Below are 24241 nucleotides of genomic sequence, written 5' to 3' on the forward strand. Positions count from 1 at the left end.
GATAAATTCCTAGACACTTGTATTCTTTTTTTTTTTTTTTGAGACGGAGTTTCGCTCTTGTTACCCAGGCTGGAGTGCAATGGCGCGATCTCCGCCTCCTGGGTTCAGGCAATTCTCCTGCCTCAGCCTCCTGAGTAGCTGGGATTACAGGCACGTGCCACCATGCCCAGCTGATTTCTTTTTGTATTTTTAGTAGAGACGGGGTTTCACCATGTTGACCAGGATGGTCTCGATCTCTTGACCTCTTGATCCACCCGCCTTGGCCTCCCAAAGTGCTGGGATTACAGGCGTGAGCCACCGCGCCCGGCCTAGACACTTGTATTCTACCAAGACTAAACCAGGAGGAAGTTGAAACCCTAAATAGACCAATAACAAGGGCTGAAGTAGAAGCAGCAATCAATAGCCTACCAACCAAAAAAAGTCCAGGTCCAGACGGGTTCACAACCGAATTCTGCCAGACATACAAAGAGGAGCTGGTTCCTTCCTTCTGAAATGGTATCAAACAATACAAAAGGAGGGAATCCTCCCTAACTCATTTTATGAGACCAACATCATCCTGATACTAAAACCAGGCAAAGACTCAACTAAAAAAACTTCAGGCCAATATCCATGATGAACATCGATGCAAAAATCTTCAATAAAATACAGGCAAACAGACTGCAACAGCATATCAAGAAGCTTATCCATCACGACCAAGTAGGCTTCATCCCGGGGATGCAAGGCTGGTTCAACATATGCAAATCCAGGCCGGGCGCGGTGGCTCAAGCCTATAATCCCAGCACTTTGGGAGGCCGAGGCGGGTGGATCACAAGGTCAAGAGATCGAGACCGTCCTGGTCAACATGATGAAACCCCGTCTCTTCTAAAAATACAAAAAATTATCTGGGCATGGTGGCGTGTGCCTGTAATCCCAGCTACTCAGGAGGCTGAGGCAGGAGAATTGCCTGAACCCAGGAGGCGGAGGTTGCGGTGAGCCGAGATCGCGCCATTGCACTCCAGCCTGGGTAACAAGAGCAAAACTCCGTCTCAAAAAAAAAAAAAAAAACCAAAAAACATATGCAAATCCAAAGCGTAATCCATCACACAAACGAACCAAAGACAAAAAACACATGATTATCTCAATAGATGCAGAGAAGCCCTTCATGCTAAAAACTCTCAATAAACTAGGTACTGACAGAACGTATCATAAAATGATAAAAGCTATATATGACAAACCTACGGCCAATATCATACTGAATAGGCAAAAGCTGGAAGAATTCCCTTTGAAATCAGGCACTAGACAAGGATGCCCTCTCCCACCACTCGTATTCAACATAGTATTGGAAGTTCTAGCCAGAGCAATCAGGCAAGAAGAAGAAATAAAGGGTGTTCAATTAGGAAAGGAGGAAGTCAAATTGTCTCTATTTGCAGATGACATGATTGTATATCTAGAAGACCCCATCGTCTCAGCCCAAAATCTTCTCAAACTGATAAGCAACTTCAGCAAAGTCTCAGGATACAAAATCAATGTGCAGAAATCACAAGCATTCCTATACACCAATAACAGACAAACAGCCAAATCAAGAGCGACTCCCATTCACTTACTACAAAGAGAATAAAATACCTAGGAATACAACTAAAAAGGATGTAAAGGATCTCTTTAAGGAGAACTACAAACCACTGCTCAATGAAATAAGAAAGGACTCAAACAGATGGAGAAACATTCCATGCTCATGGTTAGGAAGACTCAGTATTGTGAAAACGGCCATACTGCCCAAAGTAATCTATAGATTCAACGCTATCGCCATCAAGCTACCAATGACCTTCTTCACAGAACTGGAAAAAAAAACATTTTAAACTTCATATGGAATCACAAAAGACCCCGCATAGCCAAGACAATCCTAAGCAAAAAGAACAAAGCCAGAGACATCACACTGCCAGACTTCAAACTATACTACAAGGCTACAGTAATCAAAATAGCATGGTACTGGTACCAAAACAGAGACATAGACCAATGGAACAGAACAGAGACCCCAGAAGAAACACCACACATCTACAACCATCTGATCTTTGACAAACCTGGCAAAAACAAGCAATGGGGAAAGGACTCCATTTTTAATAAATGGTGTCGGGAAAACTGGCTAGCAATGTGCAGAAAGCAGAAACTGGACCCCTACCTGTCACCTTACACTAAAATTAACTCCAGATGGATCAGAGATTTAAACATAAAACCTAACACCAGCCAGGCGCCGTGGCTCACGCCTGTAATCCCAGCACTTTGGGAGGCCGAGGCAGGTAGATAACAAGGTCAGGAGTTTGAGACCAGCCTGGCCAAAATGTTGAAACCCCATCTCTACTAAAAATACAAAAATTAGCCGGGTGCGGTGGCACGAGCCTGTAATCCCAGCTACTCAGGAGGCTGAGGCAGGAGAATCTCTTGAACCTGGGAGGCGGAGGTTGCAGTGAGCCGAGACTGCGCCATTGCACTCCAGCCTGGGTGACAGAGTAAGACTCTGTCTCAAAAAAAAAAAAAAAACCCTAACACCATAAAAGCACTAGAAGAAAATGTAGGCAAAACCATCCAGGACATAGGCACAGGCAAGGACTTCATGACTAAAACACCAGAAGGAATGGCAATAAAAGCCAAGATAGACAAATGGGATCTAATTAAACTCCAGAGCTTCTGTACAGCAAAAGAAACCATCATTAGAGCGAACCGGCAACCAACAGAATGGGAAAAAATACTTGCAATCTACCCATCTGACAAAGGGCTAATATCCAGAATCTACAAGGAGCTAAAACAGATATACAAGAAAAAAACAACCCCATTCAAAAGTGGGCAAAGGATATGAACAGACACTTCAAAAGAAGTCATATATGAGGCCAAAAAACATGAAAAATGCTCATCATCACTGGTCATTAGAGAAATGCAAATCAAAATCACAATGAGATATTGTCTCACACCAGTTAGAATGGTGATCATTAAAAAATCTGGGGACGGGCCGGGCGCGATGGCTCAAGCCTGTAATCCCAGCACTTTGGGAGGCCGAGGCGGGTGGATCACGAGGTCGAGAGATCGAGACCATCTGGTCAACATGGTAAAACCCCGTCTCTACTAAAAATACAAAAAATTAGCTGGGCGTGGTGGCGCGTGCCTGTAATCCCAGCTACTCAGGAGGCTGAGGCAGGAGAATTGCCTGACCCCAGGAGGCGGAGGTTGCGGTGAGCCGAGATCGCGCCATTGCACTCCAGCCTGGGTAACAAGAGCAAAACTCCGTCTCAAAAAAAAAAAAAAAAATACAAAAGTTAGCCAGGCATGGTGGCGGGCTCCTGTAGCCCCATCTACTTGGGAGGCTGAGGCAGGAGAATTGCCTGAACCCAAAAGGCAGAAGTTGCAGTGAGCTGAGATGGAGCTGTTGCACTCCAGGCTGGGCAACAGAGAGAGACTCTGTCTCAAAAAAAAAGAAAAAAAAAAAAAAAAAGCAAGTCACAAACAATGGAAAACAAGAGGTGAATGAATGATCTTTAATCACAGATGACATGATTATATTATAGAGAAAATCATAAAAATCTATTTTTAAAAACCACAAGAGTAATGGATTTCACAAAGTTGTAGGACAGAAGGCCAGCATATGAAAACCCAATGCATTTTTACATTAAACAACAAACAACTGGAAAACAAGCTCACTTTTTTTTTTTTTGAGACGGAGTTTCGCTCTTGTTACCCAGGCTGGAGTGCAATGGCGCGATCTCGGCTCACCGCAACCTCCGCCTCCTGGGTTCAGGCAATTCTCCTGCCTCAGCCTCCGGAGTAGCTGGGATTACAGGCACGCGCCACCATGCCCAGCTAATTTTTTGCACCTTTAGTAGAGACGGGGTTTCACCATGTTGACCAGGATGGTCTCGATCTCTTGACCTCGTGATCCACCCGCCTCGGCCTCCCAAAGTGCTGGGATTACAGGCTTGAGCCACCGCACCCGGCGCTTTTTTTTTTTTTTTTTTTTTTTTTGAGATAGGGTCTTGATGTCACCTAAGCCTGGAGTGCAGTGATACGGTCATAGCTCACTGCAGCTCCGACCTCCTTGACTCAAGTGATCCACCCATCTCAGCCACCTGAACAGCTAGGCCTATAGGCATTCATCACCACATCCCACTAATTTTACTGTTTGCAGAGACAGGGTCTTGCTATGTGGCTCAGGCTGGTCTTGAACTCCAGGGCTCCAGCGATTCTCCTGCCTCAGCCTCACAAAGTGCTGGGATTACAGGCATGAGCCACCACACCCAGCCTAAACTCACAGTTTTTAAAAACACATGTATAGGCCGGGCACAGTGGCTCACACCTATAATCCCAGCACTTTGGGAGGCCGAGGCGGGTGGATCACCAAGTCAAGAGATCAAGACCATCCTGGTCAACATGGGTGAAACCCCGTCTCTACTAAAAATACAAAAAATTAGCTGGGCATGGTGGCGCGTGCCCATAATCCCAGCTACCCAGGAGGCTGAGGCAGGAGAATTGCCTGAACCCAGGAGGCGGAGGTTGCAGTGAGCCGAGATTGCGCCATTGCACTCCAGCCTGGGTAACAAGAGCGAAACTCCGTCTCCAAAAAAAAAAAAAGTATGTATAATAACAGCATCAAAAAATGAAACACTGGTCAGGCATGCTGGCTCATGCCTGTAATCCTAGCACTTTAGGAGGCCAGGGCAAGTGGATCACCTGAGGTCAGGAATTCAAGACCATCCTAATCAACATGGTGAAACCCTGTCTCTACTAAAAATACAAAAATTAGCTGGGCGTGGTGGCGCACACCTGCAGTCCCAGCTACGAGGGAGGCTGAGCTGGGAAGATAGCTTGAATCCAGAGATTGCAGTGAGTCAAGATTGTACCATGGCACTCCAGCCTGGACAACAGACCAAACCCTGTCTCAAAAAAAAAAAAAAAAAAATACTAACAGACCTACTGAAAGATGCATATGACCTTACATTGCAAACCAAATTTATCTAAGTGAAATTCAAAAAGACCTACATAAATAGATACATCATTGCTAGGAGACAATTTTCCACTGGGTCTCTCAAATTTCTGAACATTTTACAGAGAACAGATAGATAGCTCTCATTCTGGGTTATCTTTTTTTCTTTTCTTTTTCTTTCTTTGTTTTTTTTTTAAAGACGGGGTTTCACCATGTTGGTCAGGCTGGTCTTGAACTCCCGACCTCAGGTGATCCGCCCGCCTTGGCCTCCAAAGTGCTTGGATTACAGGCGTGAGCCACCACGCCCGGCCATTTTTTTTTTTTTTTTTTTAAGACGGGGTTTCACCATGTTGGTCAGGCTGGTCTTGAACTCCCAACCCCAGGTGATCCACCCGCCTTGGCCTCCAAAGTGCTTGGATTACAGGAATGAGCCACCACACCCGGACTCTGGGTTATCTTCTCAAACATATCTGTAAAGCAAACTCCTAAGAAGACAGGTGGCATCTCTGGATCAGAAGGCAGATGTGTTTGCCGTCCAGCATTAAAAGGTAATTTAGGCAAGGCGCAGTGGCTCACACCTTGAATCCCAGCACTTTGGGAGGCCAAGGTGCGAAGATTATTTGAGGTCAGGAGTTCAAGATCAGCCTGGCCAACACAGGGAATCTTCATCTCTACTAAATATACAAAAAATTTTCAGGGCATGGTGGCACGTATCTGTAATCCCAGCTACTTGGGAGGCTGAGGCAGGAGAATTGCTTGAACCCACCAGGCAGAGGTTGCAATGAACCGAGATGGATGGCACTACTGCACTCCAGCCTGGGTGACAGAATAAGACTTACCTCAAAAAAAAAAAAAAAAAGAAAGAAAAGGAAAAAAAGAAAACCCAAATACAAATTGTTGGCAAATATGTATTAATAGAATAACCCAACTCTCTTACATTTCCAGTGGAAATACAAAATGGTGCAATTTCTTTTGGAAAACAGTTTGGCCCAAGCTAAATATACATTTTATCCTATGACCCAGAAATACCACTCTGGAATTTACTCAAAAGAAATAAAAATATGTATCTACAAAATGAACTCCACAAGGACATTCACAGCAGAATCTAATATCCACCAACAGATAAATGGACTTAAAATATGTGGTATATTCATTCATTCAGTGAATTTCTATTCCGCAATAAAAAGGAACGAACTGCAGATATATGCAACAACATAAATTTTTAAAAATGAAGAGGGTCAGGCACGATGGTTAATTCCTGTAATCCTAGTGCTCTGGAAGGCCAAGGCAAGAGCATTACTTGAGCCCAGGAGTTCAAGACCAGCCTAGGCAACACAGCAAGACCCTGTCTCTACAAAGATAAAAAATTAGCCAGGCATGGCGCCACATGCCTATAGTCCCACTACTCACTGTGAGGCTGAGGCGGGAGGATCGCTTGGACCCAGGAGGTAGAGGCTGCAGTGAGCCATGACTGGGCCACTCCACTTCAGCCTGGATGCAGAGATAAGACCTTGCCTCTTAAAAAAAGAAAGATGGCCAGGCGCGGTGGCTCACACCTGTAATCCAAGCACTTTCGGAGGCCGAGGTGGATCACCTGAGGTCAGGAGTTCAAGACCAGCCTGGCCATCATGGTAAAACCCCACCTTTAAAAAAAAAATGTGCCGGGCGCGGTGGCTCAAGCCTGTAATCCCAGCACTTTGGGAGGCCGAGGCGGGTGGATCACGAGGTCGAGAGTTCGAGACCATCCTGGTCGACATGGTGAAACCCCGTCTGTACTAAAAATACAAAAAAAAAATCAGCTGGGCATGGTGGCGTGTGCCTGTAATCCCAGCTACTCAGGAGGCTGAGGCAGGAGAATTGCCTGAACCCAGGAGGCGGAGGTTGCGGTGAGCCGAGATCGCGCCATTGCACTCCAGCCTGGGTAACGAGAGCGAAACTCCGCCTCAAAAAAAAAAAAAAAAAAAAAAAAAAATGTAGGCCAGGCGCGGTGGCTCACGCCTGTAATCCCAGCACTTTGGGAGGCCGAGGCGGGTGGATCACGAGGTCAAGAGATCAAGACCATCCTGGTCAACATGGTGAAACCCCGTCTCTACTAAAAATACAAAAATTAGCTGGGCCTGGTGGCGCACGCCTGTAGTCCCAGCTACTAGGGAGGCTGAGGCAGGAGAATTGCCTGAACCCAGGAGGCGGAGGTTGCGGTGAGCCAAGATTGCGCCATTGCACTCCAGCCTGGGTAACAAGAGCGAAACTCCGTCTCAAAATAAAAAATGTAGAACAAAAAAAGAAAGACATTGAATAAAAGATCAGCCATAAAATAGTACACACTACAGGAATTCATTTATATCAAGTTCTAGAATGGACAAAACTCTTATACAGTAGTAGAAATCAGAATACCAGTTGGGCAGATATGATAAGGGACACACAGGATCGACTGAAAAGGGGCAAGATCAAAGTTTCTAGGGTATTTAACCAGGCGAGGTGGCTCACACCTGTACACCCAGCACTTTGAGGCCAAGGCTGGCAGATCACTTAAGCTCAGGAATTTCAGACCAGCAAAAATACCCACAAAAAATTAGCTGGGCGTGGTGGCGCACGTGCCTGTAATCCCAGCTACTCAGGAGGCTGAGGTGGGAGAATCACTTGAACCTGGGAGGCAGAGGCTGTGGTGAGCTGAGATCACGCCACTGCACTCCAGCCTTGGCCACAGAGTAAGACTCTGTCTCAACAACAACAACAAAAACAAACTGCAGGAAAAAGAAATATTAGTTCTATGTCCAGACAGGCAGAAGGTTCTTCACGGGCTTCCAACCCTACTCCCAGGCAGCTGGATGACACTGGTACCCTGCATGTACAGAGGCTCCACGGCTGACGAGCAGGGGCAGCCCTGCCCTAGAGCCAGCAAAAGGCTCCTCAGTGGCCCCACGTCCCCTCCCCAGACATTGTCCTCCACAGCCCAGCCTGGGCCACAGCCAGGTGGTCCATCTGCCTGGACTCAGGTGCAAGGGGGTTTGAGGCGAATGAGGATGACGTGGCAGGTCCCCTTCACAGGGGCACGAGGTTACCTACCACAGGAGTCACAGGTGAAGCAGTCAGTGTGATACAGGCTCCCCATTGCCTGGCATGCCTGCTGGGCCCCGTAGATGCCAAGCCCACACTTGATGCAAATGCCTAGGAGAGGAGAGGCAGGAGAGAGCAGGGGTTGGCACCACGGCCTATGCCACCCAACGGACACTATCTGACTCCCATCTTTTTTTTTTTTTTTTTTTTTTGAGACGGAGTTTCGCTCTTGTTACCCAGGCTGGAGTGCAATGGCACGATCTCGGCTCACCGCAACCTCTGCCTCCTGGGTTCAGGCAATTCTCCTGTCTCAGCCTCCTGAGTAGCTGAGATTACAGGCACGAGCCACCATGCCCAGCTAATTTTTTGTATTTTTAGTAGAGACGGGGTTTCACCTTGTTGACCAAGATGGTCTTGATCTCTTGACCTTGTGATCCACCCGCCTCGGCCTCCCAAAGTGCTGGGATTACAGGCTTGAGCCACCGCGCCCGGCCCTTTTTTTTTTTTTTTTTTTTTTTGAGATGGAGTTTCCACCTTACACTCCCAGGCTGGAGTGCAACGGCACAATCTTGGCTCACCGCAACCTCTGCCTTCTGAGTGAAAATGATTCTCCCCCCTCAGTCTCCCGAGTAACTGGGATTACAGGCACGTGCCACCATGCCCAGCAAATTTTTTTGTATTTTTAGTACAGATGGGGATTCACCATGTTGGTCAGGCTGGTCACAAACTCCTGACCTCACATGATCCACTCACCTTGGCCTCCCAAAGTGCTGGGATTACAGGTGTGAGCCACCACACCCAGCCTTTTTCTTTTCTTTCTTTTTTTTTTTTTTTTTTTTAAAAAAAAGAGTCTCGCTCTATTATCCAGGCTGGAGTGCAGTGTTGTAATCATAGCTCACTACAGACTTGACTCCTGGGCTCAAGCAATCCTACCACCTCAGCCTCCCGAGAAGCTGGGACTACAGCCAAGTACTGCTATGCCCAGCCAAGGAGGTGTGCTTTTTAAACCAGGTATTCATAGAAGCCTCACTCACAAGGTGATATCTGAACGAAGGCCTGAAGGAAATAAGGAAGGGAGCTAGGTGCAGTGGCTCACGCCTATAATCCCAGAACTTTGGGAGGCCAAAGCAAGAGGATCACTTGAGCCCAAGAGGTCCAGACCAGCCTGGGCAACATAGCAAGAGCCCCATCTCTACAAAAAAAATTTTTTTTTAATTTTTTTCAAAGATGAGATTTCACCATGTTGGCCAGGATGGTCTTGATCTCCTTACCTCATGATCTACCCGCCTTGGCCTCCCAAAGTGCTGGGATTACAGGCGGGAGCCACCACGCCCAGCCTACAAAAATTTTTTAAAAACTATCCAGGCATGGTGGCATGCACCTGTGGTCCCAGTTACTCAGGAGTCTGAGGCAAGAGGATCGCTTAAGCCTGGGAGTTCAAGGCTGCAGTAAGCTGTGATCGCACCACTGCACTCCAGCCTGGGCAGCAGAGCTAGATCCTGTCTCTAAAAAAAAAAATTAGCCGGGCACAGTGGCTCACGCCTGTAATCCCAGCACTTTGGGAGGCTGAAGCAGATGGATCACCTGAGGTCAGGAGTTCAAGACCAGCCTGATGAATATGGTGAAACCCTGTCTTTAAAAAATAAATAATAAAAATAAAATAAAATAATTAAAAATAAACAAAGGGAGGGAGCAAATGAAGAGTACAAGTACAAGATGCTGAAAGTACAAGACGTGGAGACTGGCGATGGGAGGAACCTCATCCTCTGAGACAACAGGCGAGTGCAGCTGACATGAACTTGGAGCATCTAGGGGGGATGGGAGGGGCAGGAAGCTGGAGGAGATGGATTGTAACTGCAGACCTCAAGATTCCAAGCAAAGTCAGAAGCAAAGGTAGGGGTCCGAGGAGAGAGGAAGGTTGTTGAGAGAATAACAGGTGCTGGGCGCATTGGCTCACATCTGTAATCCCAGCACTTTGGGAGGCCAAGGTGGACAGATCACCTGAGGTCAGAAGTTCAAGACCAGCCTGGCCAAAATGGTGAAACCCCAGCTCCACTAAAAATACAAAAATTAGCCAGCCAAGGTGGCGAGTGCCTGTAATCCCAGCTACTCGGGAGGCTGAGGCAGGAGAATCACTTGAACACAGGCCACAGAGGCTGCAGTGAGCCAAGATCATGCTATTGCAATCCAGCCTGGGCAACAAGAGTGAAACTCCATCTCAGGGAAGAAAAAAAAAAGAGAGACAGAAAATAACAAAGGAGGCCAGGCGCGGTGGCTCACGCCTGTAATCCCAGCACTTTGGGAGGCCGAGGCGGGTGGATCACGAGGTCAAGAGATCGAGACCATCCTGGTCAACATGGTGAAACCCCGTCTCTACTAAAAATACAAAAAATTAGCTGGGCATGGTGGCGCGTGCCTGTAATCCCAGCTACTCAGGAGGCTGAGGCAGGAGAATTGCCTGAACCCAGGAGGCGGAGGTTGCGGTGAGCCGAGATCGTGCCATTGCACTCCAGCCTGGGCAACAAGAGCGAAACTCCGCCTCAAAAAAAAAAAAAAAGAAAGAAAAAGAAAATAGCAGAGAAAACTGACAATGGCTTAGGGTGTCACTGGTGCCAGGAGGACCTGCGAGGGGAGAACGACAAACCTCCCAGGGTCCTGAGGGCACCCTCAGAGCGCTTCCCGGCCTGATATAGCGGCCGCAGAGGGGGCTGATGCACAGACCCCGAGTCGGAGTTCTGCTGGGCAGACAGCAATTACAGGAATGAGAGGAACTGCCGAGAAGCAGGCTGGGGTTACAACTAAGGACTGCTGGAGTGAAGCAAAAACAGGGCGTGGCCCTGAGAGTGGGTGGCTGAAGAGAAGGCAGGGAGGTCACAAAAGCTGAAGAGGTTCCGGAAGCCTGAGGCTGTTGGCTGGCTAATGGCAGCAGAACTTGGGGAGGGGCAAGGGGAAAGTTCCGAAGACATCAGTGAATGGCACAGAGTGACCTAGAGGTCAGCTGGTGCCAGGGCCAAGGACAGGAAGGCATGAGGGTTGGGAAGAAAAAAAAAATGCTCTAGCTAGGCGCAGTGGCTGCCGCCTGTGATCACTACACTGGGAAGCCGAGGAGGGAGGATCGCTTGAATCCAAGAGTTCTTGACCACCCAGGACAACAAAGCAAAACCTCACCTCTACAAAAAATAAAAAAATTTAGCCAAGCGTGATGATGTGCACCTGTGGTCCCAGCTACTCAGGAGGCTGAGGCAGGAGGATCACTTGAGCCTGGGAGTTCAAGGCTGCAGTGAGCTCTGATCTCACCACTGCACCCCAGCCTGAGGGACAGAGTGAGACCCTGTCTATAAAAAACAAAAAACAGGCCGGGCGCGGTGGCTCAAGCCTGTAATCCCAGCACTTTGGGAGGCCGAGGCGGGTGGATCACGAGGTCAAGAGATCGAGACCGTCCTGGTCAACATGGTGAAACCCCGTCTCTACTAAAAATACAAAGAATGAACTGGGCATGGTGGCGCGTGCCTGTAGTCCCAGCTACTAGGGAGGCTGAGGCAGGAGAATTGCTTGAACCCAGGAGGCGGAGGTTGCGGTGAGCCGAGATCGCGCCATTGCACTCCAGCCTGGGTAACAAGAGCGAAACTCCATCTCAAAAAAAAAAAAAAAAAAAAAAAATTTTAATTTAAAACAAAAAAGCCACATTCTGAGGACAAGGTTTATCAGAGATCACTAAAGCTCAAGCTACCTGCAGACTTCCTTTTGTAAAATGCTGTATTATTCTAGTGGAACTCTATGACACTGCCACTTCTGTAACTCATCAAAGTCAAATATCATCAGAGCCATATAGTTCAAACAGTTGCCCATATATATACATATATATATATATATATTTTTTTTTTTTTTGAGACAGAGTTTCGCTCCTTACCCAGGCTGGAGTGCAATGGCGCGATCTCGGCTCACCGCAACCTCTGCCTCCTGGATTCAGGCAATTCTCCTGCCTCAGCCTCCTGAGTAGCTGGGACTACAGCCACGCGCCACCATGCCCAGCTAATTTTTTGTATTTTTAGTAGAGACGGGGTTTCACGATGTTGACCAGGATGGTCTCGATCTCTTGACCTCGTGATCCACACGCCTTAGCCTCCCAAAGTGCTGGGATTACAGGCTTGAGCCACCGCGCCCGGCTGCCCATATTTTTTAAATCAGGAAAGTGGGCCTGGCACAGTGGCTCACTCCTGCAATCCCAGCACTTTGGGAGGCCAAGGTGAGTGGATCTCCTGGTCAGGAGTTTGAGACCAGTCTTGCCAACATGGTGAAACCCCATCTCTACTAAAAAATACAAAAATTAACAGGGTGTGGAGGTGCACACCTGTAATCCCAGCTACTGGGGATGCTGAGGTAGAAGAATCACGTGAACCTGGGAGGTGGAGGTTGCAGTGAGCCAAGATTGTGCCACTGCACTCCAGCCTGGCAACAGAACGAGACTCCCGTCTCAAAAAAAAGATCCAGTTCAGGGCAGCCATGAGCTGCTGACACCATCAAACGCTCAAACACACAAACCCGGCCAGGCGCGGTGGCTCACGCCTGTAATCCCAGCTCTTTGGGAGGCCGAGGCGGGTGGATCACAAGGTCAAGACATCGAGACCATCCTAATCAACATGGTGAAACCCCGTCTCTACTAAAAATACAAAAAATTAGCTGGGCATGGTGGCGCGTGCCTGTAATCCCAGCTACTCAGGAGGCTGAGGCAGGAGAATTCCTGAACCCAGGAGGCGGAGGTTATGGTAAGCCGAGATCGCGCCATTGCACTCCAGCCTGAGTAACAAGAGCAAAACTCAGTCTCAAAAAAAAAAAAAAAAAAGACACAAACCCCAGGACGGCCACGGTCTGAAGAATGGTGACTATCCATCCATCAAAGCCACGTGCTTAATACAGAAGGCGAGTTAGGAAGTTCTCTCCCCAGGCCTCACAGTACCTCTGCCCGGCTCACAATCTCACCGGGAGAGCTGTCCCAAGAACTAGAGATCGGGTGCCTGGGCCACACTGGGAAGTGGAGGCTGTCAGGCTGCTGGGCTCTGCAGATGCACCTGCAGCAGGATTCCTTCAGGAATCACCCTGTCTCCACAGCACAGCTCAGGCGAGGGCAGCCCCATGTGACTGGCTTGGCTCCCCTCTCCCCCAAAAGTGGGCTTTCTTCCCTCACAGTCTCCCTTTCCAGCCGATACCACCATCAAAGTCTGGGTCAGGCGGTGTCCGCTGGTACCTGGGCCACTCCATCTCCCGTTTGCTGTCCACACCCATACCGTGGTGGGCCAAACAGAGAAGCATCCTTTTTGCTGATCACGAAGCATGAAGGGATCGGATACGATGAGAGCACCAAGGATAAAGAATAAAAAATCAGGCCAGGTGCAGAGTGGCTCGCGCCTGTAATCCCAGCACCGTGGGAGGCCGAGGGCGGATCGCTTGAGCCCAGGAGTTTGAGACCCGCCTGAGCAACAGAGGGACCCCGTCTCTCTCTCTCTCTCTCTCTCTCTTTTTTTTTTTAAGACAGGGTTTCACCATGTTGGTCAGTCTGGTCTTGAACTCCTGACCTCAGGTGATCCACCCACCTTGGCCTCCAAAGTGCTTGGATTACAGGCGCGAGCCACCACGCCCGGTCTGGACCCCGTCTCTTTAAAAAAAAAAAAAAAGGAAAAGAAAATCGAGGTGTGGTGGTGTGCACCTGTAGTCACAGCTACTAGGGCGGGAGGATCGTCTCAGCCTGAGACGCGGAGGCTACAGTAAGCCAGGATAGCGAGTGCCGCTGCACTCGTCTGGCGACAGGGCAAGACCCTGTCTCAAAAAAAGAAACGGAACGAAAGGAAGCAAAACCCTGTCTCAAAAAGAGAAAATAAAGGAAAAAAGAAGAAGAAATTATCAAAAAAATGGCTCAGTGTACCCATGAACCTGACTTGCCTGTTAAGTTAGGAACCGCGCATCAACTTAACTTACTCGCCCAGAACCCCTCCAGTGGTGGGGAGCCCAGGGGCGGGGGTGAAGCTGTTGCTGGGGATCCATGCACGCACACACACCCTCTGCACTCCCTAGGCCCTGGGGAACGCGTCTTGCTAGTCCCAGGCCCGTGCACCCTCTGCACCCCCAGCCCGCCCCGCGCTCTCCTCCGCAAAGCCCGCCGCCTCCTCGAGGCGGTCCCGGAATCCTGGACCCCGGCCACGCGCGCAGAGAACTGCGGACCCGAGCCCGCTTACCGAAGTAGTCCCGCGCCGTGCGTGCCTCCAGCGCCCGCTCCAGCTCCCGGGTGAGCGCTTCCAGCCGCCTCTCGGCCGCGCTCGGGCAGCCCTCCCGGCCCGGGGGCAGCGGGAGCGCAGGAAGCGGGAAGGGGGCCGGCCCCGCAGGCTCCGGGGAGCGAGCGGGCGCCGGGCAAGCGCCGGACGGGAGCAGGTCGGCGTAGGCGCCGGCGGAGCCCCGGGAGCCGAGGCTAGACATGCTGGAGCGGGCGCTGCCCACCGACGGCGGCCCGGGGCCAGGACGCAGGTCCGAGCGGCCGGAGCGCGGGCTGCCGTGGCGCTGGTCGTACCCTAGGCTGATGCCGCTGGAGCGGGCGCTGCCGCCGCCGCCGCCGCCGTCGGAGCCCGCCAGGCTGGCCCGCGGACTGCCCGCAGGCTGCACGCTGAGCTCTGGGGCCGCCGCGCGCCGGGGAACCCGTTCTCCGCGGCTAAGTCCTTCCGCCCCAGCCTCGGGGCCTCCGCCGCCCTTCCCTCTACGGCCCAGCGCCGCCTCGTCTCCAGGCCCAGGCCGCGGCCCCCGCCGCCCCCGGGCCGGAGAGCCGCCCCCGGGCTCTAGCTCCCGCAGGGCCAGCCCAGCCAGGAGCAGGGCCGCCTCGTCCGCGGCCGCCCGGGAGCGCTGCATGGCCCTGCCCGCCGGCCCTGGCGCGTCACCTACGCCTCCGCTTCCCGCCGCCGCTCCGGTCGGGCCGCCGCATCGTCCGCCCGAAGCCCGGAGCCCGCCCGGGGACCCCTGGGCGCGGAGCGGGGCGGGGCCGGCGCCAGGCCGGGGTCGCTCCGGCGGCCACGCGCGGGCCGGGAGACTCGGCGTCCCGCTCGGTGGCGCGCGCGGCGGAGGAATGTGCGCTTTCAGGCGCCGGGCCGCGCCCCCTCCTCGCTGCGGCCGCGCTGGGGGCGGAGGGCGGAGGGACTCCTTTGCGGGAGCAGGAATGCGAGGAAGGAGACGGCGCTGCGGCCTCTGGAATGTTGGGGGAGTGGCGGCGGCCGCGCTGCGCCGGAGGCTCGGAGGGGCGTGGAGGCGGGGCTGGGACGCGGGGGCGGGCGTTCGAGGCACTGCTAGGAGAGCACGGGGTCCGCGGGCACCGGGGCCGTCGGACTGCTGGGAAGAGCCTGAATTCTCGCAGGTTGAGCTAGAGGCCGCAGGCGCCATGCGAGCCGGAGAAATACGAGTAGTCGACAGCGACCCTCATATCCCGACCCATCTCCCTTCCCAGCGCCGCCTCGCTCTCCCGCGCTGCAGGGCCGACCCAGTTCAGCTTGAAGCCCAAGCGCTGCGCCCGCCCCACGCTCAGGAAGACTGTGCGCCTCGCGCACTGGCGTCCCAACGACCCCCTGCCCGGTCCGGGGCCAAGTGGCCGCGCACGGGCCTCTGGAACCCCCTTCTGACTGCTGGAGAAGGAGCCCAGAGCTAGGAGCGGGTTGGTTGGGGACTGGTCTTGGCGCTGGGTCGCTTCGCGAAGGTCCCCAAGGCCAGGCCAGAAGCAGGCCTCAGACTCAGAGCCGGTGGGCTGCGAGCGTCGGCTGTGGCCGCCACTAGCAGTCCCAGTGAAATGTGGGGACTCCTCCCTTTTCCATCACTTGCACGCAGGGTGGTGGGTGAGGCTTCGAGGGAAGGTCCTGGAACCGGTGGGGCCATAGGGGCCACATGGGCCACATAGGTGGGGAATCAAGAGGTGACAAGGGCTTCGTGCTTAAGGACACAGCTAAAATCCTTTGTACAAATCACAGGCTATAGAGAAGAAAACCAAACTATTAACTGTGTCAGGGCCTGATGGAAAAGTGTTGCGTCGTAGAGTACTGTTTTCCAGGCAGTCTGCTCAGAAATTTTACGGAAGGTTCCTACAGTGGCTCAGGGCGCAGGGAGTCCACAGAGGGGAACTGTCCTGGCCAGACGCCCAGGGCAGTGTAGCCTCAATACCACTGAGCGCCCGCTGGGGCCACTGACCCCAGCACCTCCCAGAGCCTGTGGAGTTCCAGCCCCTGCCCCACCTGGGTATGGGAAGTGGAAGCAAGCATTTTGTGTGTGCAGTGGGTGAGGGAGTTGCTTTGTTTTGATTTTTTTTTTTTTTTTTTTTTTCTGAGACGGAGTTTCGCTCTTGTTACCCAGGCTGGAGTGCAATGGCGCGATCTCGGCTCACCGCAACCTCCGCCTCCTGGGTTCAGGCAATTCTCCTGCCTCAGCCTCCTGAGTAGCTGGGATTATAGGCACGAGCCACCATGCCCAGCTAATTTTTTTTTTTGTATGTTTAGTAGAGACGGGGTTTCACCATGTTGACCAGGTTGGTCTCGATCTCTCGACCTTGTGATCCACCCGCCTCGGCCTCCCAAAGTGCTGGGATTACAGGCTTGAGCCACCGCGCCCGGCTGTTTTGATTTTTTTGAGACACGGTGTCACTCTGTCCCCCAGGCTGGAGTGCAGTGGTATGACCACAGCTTACAGTGATCACACACAGCTCACAGCCTCTACCTCCTGGGCTCAAGCAATCCTCCCACCTCAGCCTCCTGAGTACCTAGGAATACAGGCACACACCATCACACAAAATGCTGACATTACTGGCATGAGCCTCTGTGCGAGGCCTAGAAGCCAGCATTTTGGAGAGCAAATACCCAGGGAAGCCACGATATGAAAAATGGTCTGCCTTTCTTTTTTTTTTTTTTTTTTTTTTTCTTTTTTGAGACGGAGTTTCGCTCTTGTTACCCAGGCTGGAGTGCAATGGCGCGATCTCGGCTCACCGCAACCTCCGCCTCCTGGGTTCAGGCAATTCTCCTGCCTCAGCCTCCTGATGGTCTGCCTTTCTAATGAGAAAGGAAAAGCCAGTTCAGTCATATCACATTTCAGATTCCATTTTCTACCATTTAAAAATTACAATATTGTGGCCGGGCACGGTGGCTAACGCCTGCAATTCCAACACATTGGGAGACCCAGGCGGGCAGATCACCTGAGATCAGGGGTTTGAGACCAGTCTGACCAACATGGAGAAACTCCGTCTCTATTCAAAAAAATACACACTTACGCGGGCTTGGTGGTGCATGCCTGTAATCCCAGCTACTCAGGAGGTTGAGGCAGGAGAATCACTTGAACCCAGAAGGCAGAGGTTGAGGTGAGCCGAGATCACGCCATTGCACTCCAGCCTGGGCAATAAGAACGAAACTCCATCTCAAAAAAAAAAAAAAAAAAAAGGCAATATTGGCAGGACTGTGGTAAAACATATGCTACTGGCATGAGTGCAAATTGGGATCGTTTTGAGAAGAACAGTGTGGTGGCGTCAACATCCACACAAACAAACACACCCTTAGAAGCAGTAATACTGCCTCTAAGAATCTATTCAAGGGAAGTAATCCAAAATCCAGTCAATAATCCAATCACAACAATGTCCTTTAATCCCAACATCAATTAGGTAATCTCCAGCGGTTCCCCAACCTTTTTGGCACCAGGGACTAGTTTCTTGGAAGACAATTTTTCCATGGACAGGGATGGGGAGGGTAGGGATGGTTTCAGGATGATTCAAGTGTGTTACATTAATTGTGCACTTTCTTTCTTTCTTTGAGACAGAGTCTTGCTCTGTCACCAGGTGCAGGGCTGGAGTGCAGTGGTGCGATCTCAGCTCACTGCAACCTCCAACTCCCAGGTTCAAGCAATTCTCCTGCCTCAGCCTGAGCAATATAGTGAGATTCCATCTCTACAAAAAATTAAAAATCAGCTGCTCATGGTTGAATTTGCCTGTAGTCCCAGCTATTTTGAGAGGCTGAGGCAGGACGATCCTTGAGCCCAGAAGGTCAAGCTGCAGTGAGCAGCGATGGCACCACTGTACTTCAACCTAGACGACTGAACAAGACTCATCTCTACAATAAAAAATTAACCTGGTGTGGTGACGGGCACTTGTAGTTCAGCTATTCGGAGACAGAGGCGGAAGGATTACTTGAGCCCAGGAGTCTGAGGTTACAGTGAGCTATGACTGTGTCACCATGCTCCAGCCTGGGTGACAGAGCAAGACCCTGCCACTACAAAAACAAATAATAAATAAAGACAAGTATATAATAACTGTCTGGCTGGGTGTGGTGGCTCATGCCTGTAATCCCAGCACTTTGGAAGGCTGGGGCAGGCGGATCACTTGAGCTCCGGAGTTCGAGACCAGCCTGGGCAACACAGTGAAAGCCTATCTCTACTAAAAAAATATAAAAATTAGGCCGGGCGCGGTGGCTCAAGCCTGTAATCCCAGCACTTTGGGAGGCCGAGGCGGGTGGATCACGAGGTCAGGAGATCGAGACCATCCTGGTCAACGTGGTGAAACCCCGTCTCTACTAAAAATACAAAAAATTAGCTGGGCATGGTGGTGCGTGCCTGTAGTCCCAGCTACTCAGGAGGCTGAGGCAGGAGAATTGCTTGAACCCAGGAGGCGGAGGTTGCGGTGAGCCGAGATTGCACCATTGCACTCCAGCCTGGGTAACAAGAGCGACACTATGTCTCAAAAAATAATAATAATAAAATAAAATAAAAAATAAATAAATAAAAATTAGCAGGATATGGCCGGGCGCGGTGGCTCAAGCCTGTAATCCCAGCACTTTGGGAGGCCGAGGCGGGTGGATCACGAGGTCAACAGATCGAGACCATCCTGGTTAACATGGTGAAACCCCGTCTCTACTAAAAATACTAAAAATTAGCTGGGCATGGTGGCGTGTGCCTGTAATCTCAGCTACTCAGGAGGCTGAGGCAGGAGAATTGCCTGAACCCAGGAGGCGGAGGTTGCGGTGAGCCGAGATCGCGCCATTGCACTCCAGCCTGGGCAACAAGAGCGAAACTCCGTCTCAAAAAAAAAAAAAAAAAAAAAAAAATTAGCAGGATATAGTGGTGCTCACCTGTAATCCCACCTACTTGGGAGGCTGAGGCACAAGGATCGCTTGAACTGGGGAGGTAGAGGTTGCAGTGAGCCAAGATCACGCCACTGCACTCCAGCCTGGGCAACAGAGCAATATCCTGCCTCCCCCCATGAAAGAAAGAAGAAAAATAAATAAATAAATAACTGTTCTGACCCTACCCAGACTCTGTCCACACCATGGGGAATTTTTAAGGAGCACCCCACCAGGTCCCTCCTTGTAATCAAGTTTCCATAAGATTTCCTTGTCTGTACTGTATGGACCCCAGGTATTGACAGAATTCAGGGGGTTTCCCATGGAGTCTTGGGCCGCTTGTCAATCAATCAGCTGTGGCTGGATAACTTGGGTTATGAGGGAAGAGGGACGACAGGCAAACTCCACATAGAGAAGTTTTGGGACCCACACTTCTTTCTCTCTCCTTAGCCTATGATAGTTTTCACCCTGTTGACTTTCCAGCACCAATCTCTCACCCGAAGCACACACACCTTTCCAGCCTAGCACCTGGGGACCACTCCTCCCACACAGCACCAGGCTCAAGGTGCAGGTTCTGTTCTATCCACTGAAAGGGTTTTTCCCATCCCCTCTATAGGGTCCTGCGAGCCCCTCTCTGTTGGTGCGGAAATGAGAAACTGTAGAAATAAGACACAGAGATAAAGAAAAGAGAGTTTGGGCCTGGGGGTCCACTGCCAACCACAGCGTGGAGACCTGCAGTGGCACCGGGTGCCTGGACACTCTTTTTTTTTTTTCTTTTTTAAGACGGGGTTTCACCATGTTGGTCAGGCTGATCTTGAACTCCCAACATCAGGTGATCCGCCCGCCTTGGCTTCCAAAGTGCTTGGATTACAGGCATGAGCCACCACACCCGGCCCAGGTTGCATTCTTTTTTTTTTTTTTTTTTTTTAATAAAGATGAGGTTTCACCATGTTGATCAGGCTGGTCTTGAACTCCTGACCTCAGGTGATCCACATGCCTTGGCCTCCAAAGTGCTTGGATTACAGGCGTGAGCCACCATGCCTGGCCCGCTCTGACTTTTATTGAGTACAAAGCAGGGGGCTGGGAAGGTAGGGTGAGGTAATGGTGGTCGGTGATAGGGTCAGGTAAATCATGGTCTTGAAGATAAGGGGGCCTAAGATTTTCAAGTAGCCAAGGCAAGGAGAAAAGCTAATTCGTCAGCGCTCTTCGCATATTTGTCAGAAATATCAAGGACATTAATTCTTACCTTCTGAGAAGCAGAGAAACCAGGTGCAGAAGCAGAGCATGAAGTGAACATGGAACGTGACCACTGAAGCACAGCATCACATAGAAACAGTTAAGCTCCAGGATGTCTGTGGGCTTACCTGACAGCTGCCAGGCCTTGCCATGAGAGCCTGAAGTAGAGTTTTCTCCTGACTTCCCCAGGAAGGAGATACCTCAGTCATTTTTGGACATACCCTTCCCTAGCTGGCTGAACAGCGGGCACTTTCACAGCGCTGGCGCTGGTGCCCAGCCGAGGTGCCCTCCAGCAGCCCTTATGCAGGTGTGACAGAGGCTTACAGCATCTTGCCTTAGGATCACTTTGTTCACAATGTCACCTCAGTTCCATGCTTCATAACCCAATAGTCATTAGTAAAATTAAAGGTTATATTGAGTATATATCTTTATGATTATAAGTAACTATAAGATTATGTATGATTGGCGGGGCGCGGTGGCTCATGCCTGTAATCCTAGCACTTTGGGAGGCCAAGGTGGGTGGATCACGACGTCAAGAGATCGAGACCATCCTGGCCAACATGGTGAAAGCCCATCTCTACTAAAAATACAAAAATTAGCCGGGAGTGGTGGCATGTGCCTGTGGCCCCAGCTACTCAGGAGGCTGAGGTGGAAGAATCTCTTTAACCCAGGAGGCGGAGACTGCAGTGGGCCGGGATTGTGCCACTGCATTCCAGCCTGGCGACAGAGCAAGACTCCATCTCAAAAAAAAAAAAAACACCAAAAAACAAAAAATGAAAAGATTATATATGATTATATAAAGGAATAACTATGTGCCTAAATTTCTAATTATTTCTTTTTTTTTTTTTTGAGAAGGAGTTTTTTGTTTTTTTTTTTTTTTGAGACGGAGTTTCGCTCTTGTTACCCAGGCTGGAGTGCAATGACGCGATCTCGGCTCACTGCAACCTCCGCCTCCTGGGTTCAGGCAATTCTCCTACCTCAGCCTCCTGAGTAGCTGGGATTACAGGCACGCGCCACCATGCCCAGCTAATTGTATTTTTAGTAGAGACGGGGTTTCACCATGTTGACCAGGATGGTCTCGATCTCGGGACCTCGTGATCTACCCGCCTCGGCCTCCCAAAGTGCTGGGATTACAGGCTTGAGCCACCGTGCCCGGCCGAGAAAGACTCTTACTCGTTACCCAGGCTGGAGTGCAATGGCGCGATCTCGGCTCACCGCAACCTCCGTCTCCTGGGTCCAGGCAATTCTCCTGCCGCAGCCTCCTGAGTAGCTGGGATTACAGGCACGTGCCACCATGCCCAGCTATTTTTTTATATTTTTAGTAGAGATGGGGTTTCACCATATTGACCAGGATGGTCTCGATCTCTTGACCTCGTGATCCACCCGCCTCGACCTCCCAGAGTGCTGGGATTACAGGTGTGAGCCACCGCGCCTGGCATTTCTAATTCTTTTCTAAATCATCATTTATAGGGGAACAGGCTGAGACTTCAGACCCTTGCCATGGCATTTGCAGGAGTTTCCCCCCACACCCTCTTCTCTGAGCACCCACCATGTGTGCTGCCATGCTGAGAGGCAGCTTCCAGGAGCTCTGAGAGTCATGGAAACCAACCTCATACTCAAAAATATAATACTAGACTGGGCACGAAGGGGATTTTTCATCCCCTCTTCTCTGAGGCCCCACTCTTTCTACCAGATTGAGCCTAACTTCAGTCTCCTCCCCTCCTGTTATCCCCTTTAGGCCTCTCTGAGGCTACAATAAGACTCAACCTTCTTGGCATTGACCCTTGAAGCCATGCATAGATTGGTTCCCTAATCTAAGAATTAAGGCTAGGACATGATACTTGCAGCTTGCTTCGTTTGTTTTCTTTTCTTTTCTTTTCTTTTCTTTTGAGATGGAGTCTTGCTTTGTCACCCAGGCTTGAGTGCAGTGGCAGGATCTCTGCTCACTGCAACCTCCGCCTCCCAGGTTCAAGTGATTCTTGTGCCTCAGCCTCCCAAGTAGCTGGGACTACAGTCATGCACCACAGTACCTGGCTAATTTTTGCATTTTTAGTAGAGACAGGGTTTCACCATGTTGGCCAGTCTGGCCTCGAACTCCTGACCTCATGATCCACCCACCTCAGCTTCCCAAAGTGCTGGGATTACAGGCATGAACCACTGTGCCCGGTGAATTTTTAATTTTTTTGTTGTTGTTGTGATAAGGTTCCCACTATGTTGCCCAGACTGGTCTTAAATTCCTGGGCTCAAATGATCCTCCTGCCTCAGCCTCCCAAGGTGCTAGGATTACAAGCATGAGCCACCATGCTCAACCTGGTAGTATACTTTTGAGTATGAGGTTGTTGTTTATGACTGCCAAACCTCCTGGAAGCTGCCACTGGAACCAACTGGTACTTCTGCATCTCAGCATGGCATAATACAGGGTGTGGGTACTCAGATCCCCAGCTGAGTGAGGATGGGGGGAGACTGAAGTTAGGCTCAATCTGGTAGAAAAAGTGGGGCCTCAAAGAAGAGGGGATGAAAAATCCCCTTCATGCCCAGGCCGGTATTATATTTTTGAGTATGAGATTGGTTTCTATGACTCTCAGAGCTCCTGGAAGCTGCCTCTCAGCATGGCAGCACGCTTGGTGGGTGCTCATTTGACATCTACTGCTGTCAAATGAGATGAGGAGTTGGGTTTTCATGCACACTAGTCCTTAGTTCATTGTGCTTTCAAACGTTTCTACCCAGGCTGGTGACAGTGGCAAGGTTTTCCACCGAGTGCAGCACTGCACAGGGCAGGGATACAATTCGTGTTGACAGAATGGCTGAGTGACATCATGTGCACAGTGCCTACGTTTCCTGAGATTGGTTCATTGGAGAACCAAAGTAAACTGTTGAAAGATTTCTAAAGTGCAAAGCCTGAAGAACTTACTAGACTGTGCATTCTAGTAAAGCTTTTAGTCAAAGTCTTCCCCGATCTGTGAGTCATCACTTGTTGCTAGACTTAAACTTTTTTAAAACTGGCATGAGTCAGAGACATTTAGCAAAACTTCCTAAGATGTTGGCTGACGCCTATAATCCCAGAACTTTGGAAGCCCGAGGTGGGCAGATCTCCTGATGTTGGGAGTTTGAGACCAGCCTGACCAACATGGAGAAACCAATTACAAAATTGGCCAGGTGCAGTGGCTCAGGCCTATAATCCCAGCACTTTGAAAGGCCGAGGTGGGTGGATCACGAAGTCAAGGGATCGAGACCATCCTGGTCAACATGGTGAAACCCTGTCTCTACTACAAATTCAAAATTTAGCTGAGCGTGGTGGCACACACCTATAGTCCCAGCTTCTCGGGAGGCTGAGGTAGAAGAATCGCTTGAATGTGGGAGGCAGAGGTTGCAGTGAGCAGAGATCATGCCACTGCACTCCAGCCTGGGCAAGAAAGCAACACGCCATCTCAAAAAAAAAAAAAAAAAAAATTAGCTGGGCATGGTGGTGCATGCCTGTAATCACAGCTACTTGGGAGGCTTAGGCAGGAGATTTACTTGAACCCAGGAGGTAGGTGGAGGTTGCAGTTAGCAGAGATCGCGCCATTGCACTCCAGCCTGGGCAACAAGAGCAAAACAAGGAAAAAAAACTTTCAGCCGGGCCCAGTGGCTCACTCCTGTAATCAATCCCAGCACTTTGGGAGGCCAAGGCAGGCAGATCACTAGGTCAAGAGATTGAGACCATCCTGGCCAACATGGTGAAACCCTGTCTCTAGTGAAAATACAAAAATTAGCTAGGCGTAGTGGCATGTGTCTGTAGTCCCAGCTACTCAGGAGGCTAAGGCGGAAGAATCGCTTGAACCAAACCTGGGAGGTGAAGGTTGCAGTGAGAGATCACGCCACTGCACTCCAGCCTGGCAACAGAGCGAGA

The 24241-nt window shown here is 50.7% G+C and overlaps 1 protein-coding gene across 1 annotated transcript in view; it reads right to left on the reverse strand.

The window, feature by feature from the left end:
• The window catches only part of WTIP (WT1 interacting protein), a 27177-nt gene extending 11934 nt beyond the window's left edge, over positions 1 to 15243 (reverse strand). The window contains exons 1-2 of the mRNA XM_010348045.3: positions 14233 to 15243; positions 8012 to 8113 (exon numbers count right to left, since the gene is read on the reverse strand). Coding sequence (XP_010346347.2) covers positions 8012 to 8113; positions 14233 to 14893 — 763 coding nt within the window. The 5' untranslated portion in view covers positions 14894 to 15243. The remainder of the gene's footprint in view (positions 1 to 8011; positions 8114 to 14232) is intronic.
• Positions 15244 to 24241: the final 8998 nt, after the last annotated feature.

Source organism: Saimiri boliviensis, chromosome 14, assembly GCF_048565385.1.
Source record: "Saimiri boliviensis isolate mSaiBol1 chromosome 14, mSaiBol1.pri, whole genome shotgun sequence".
Taxonomy (NCBI): Eukaryota; Metazoa; Chordata; class Mammalia; order Primates; family Cebidae; genus Saimiri; species Saimiri boliviensis.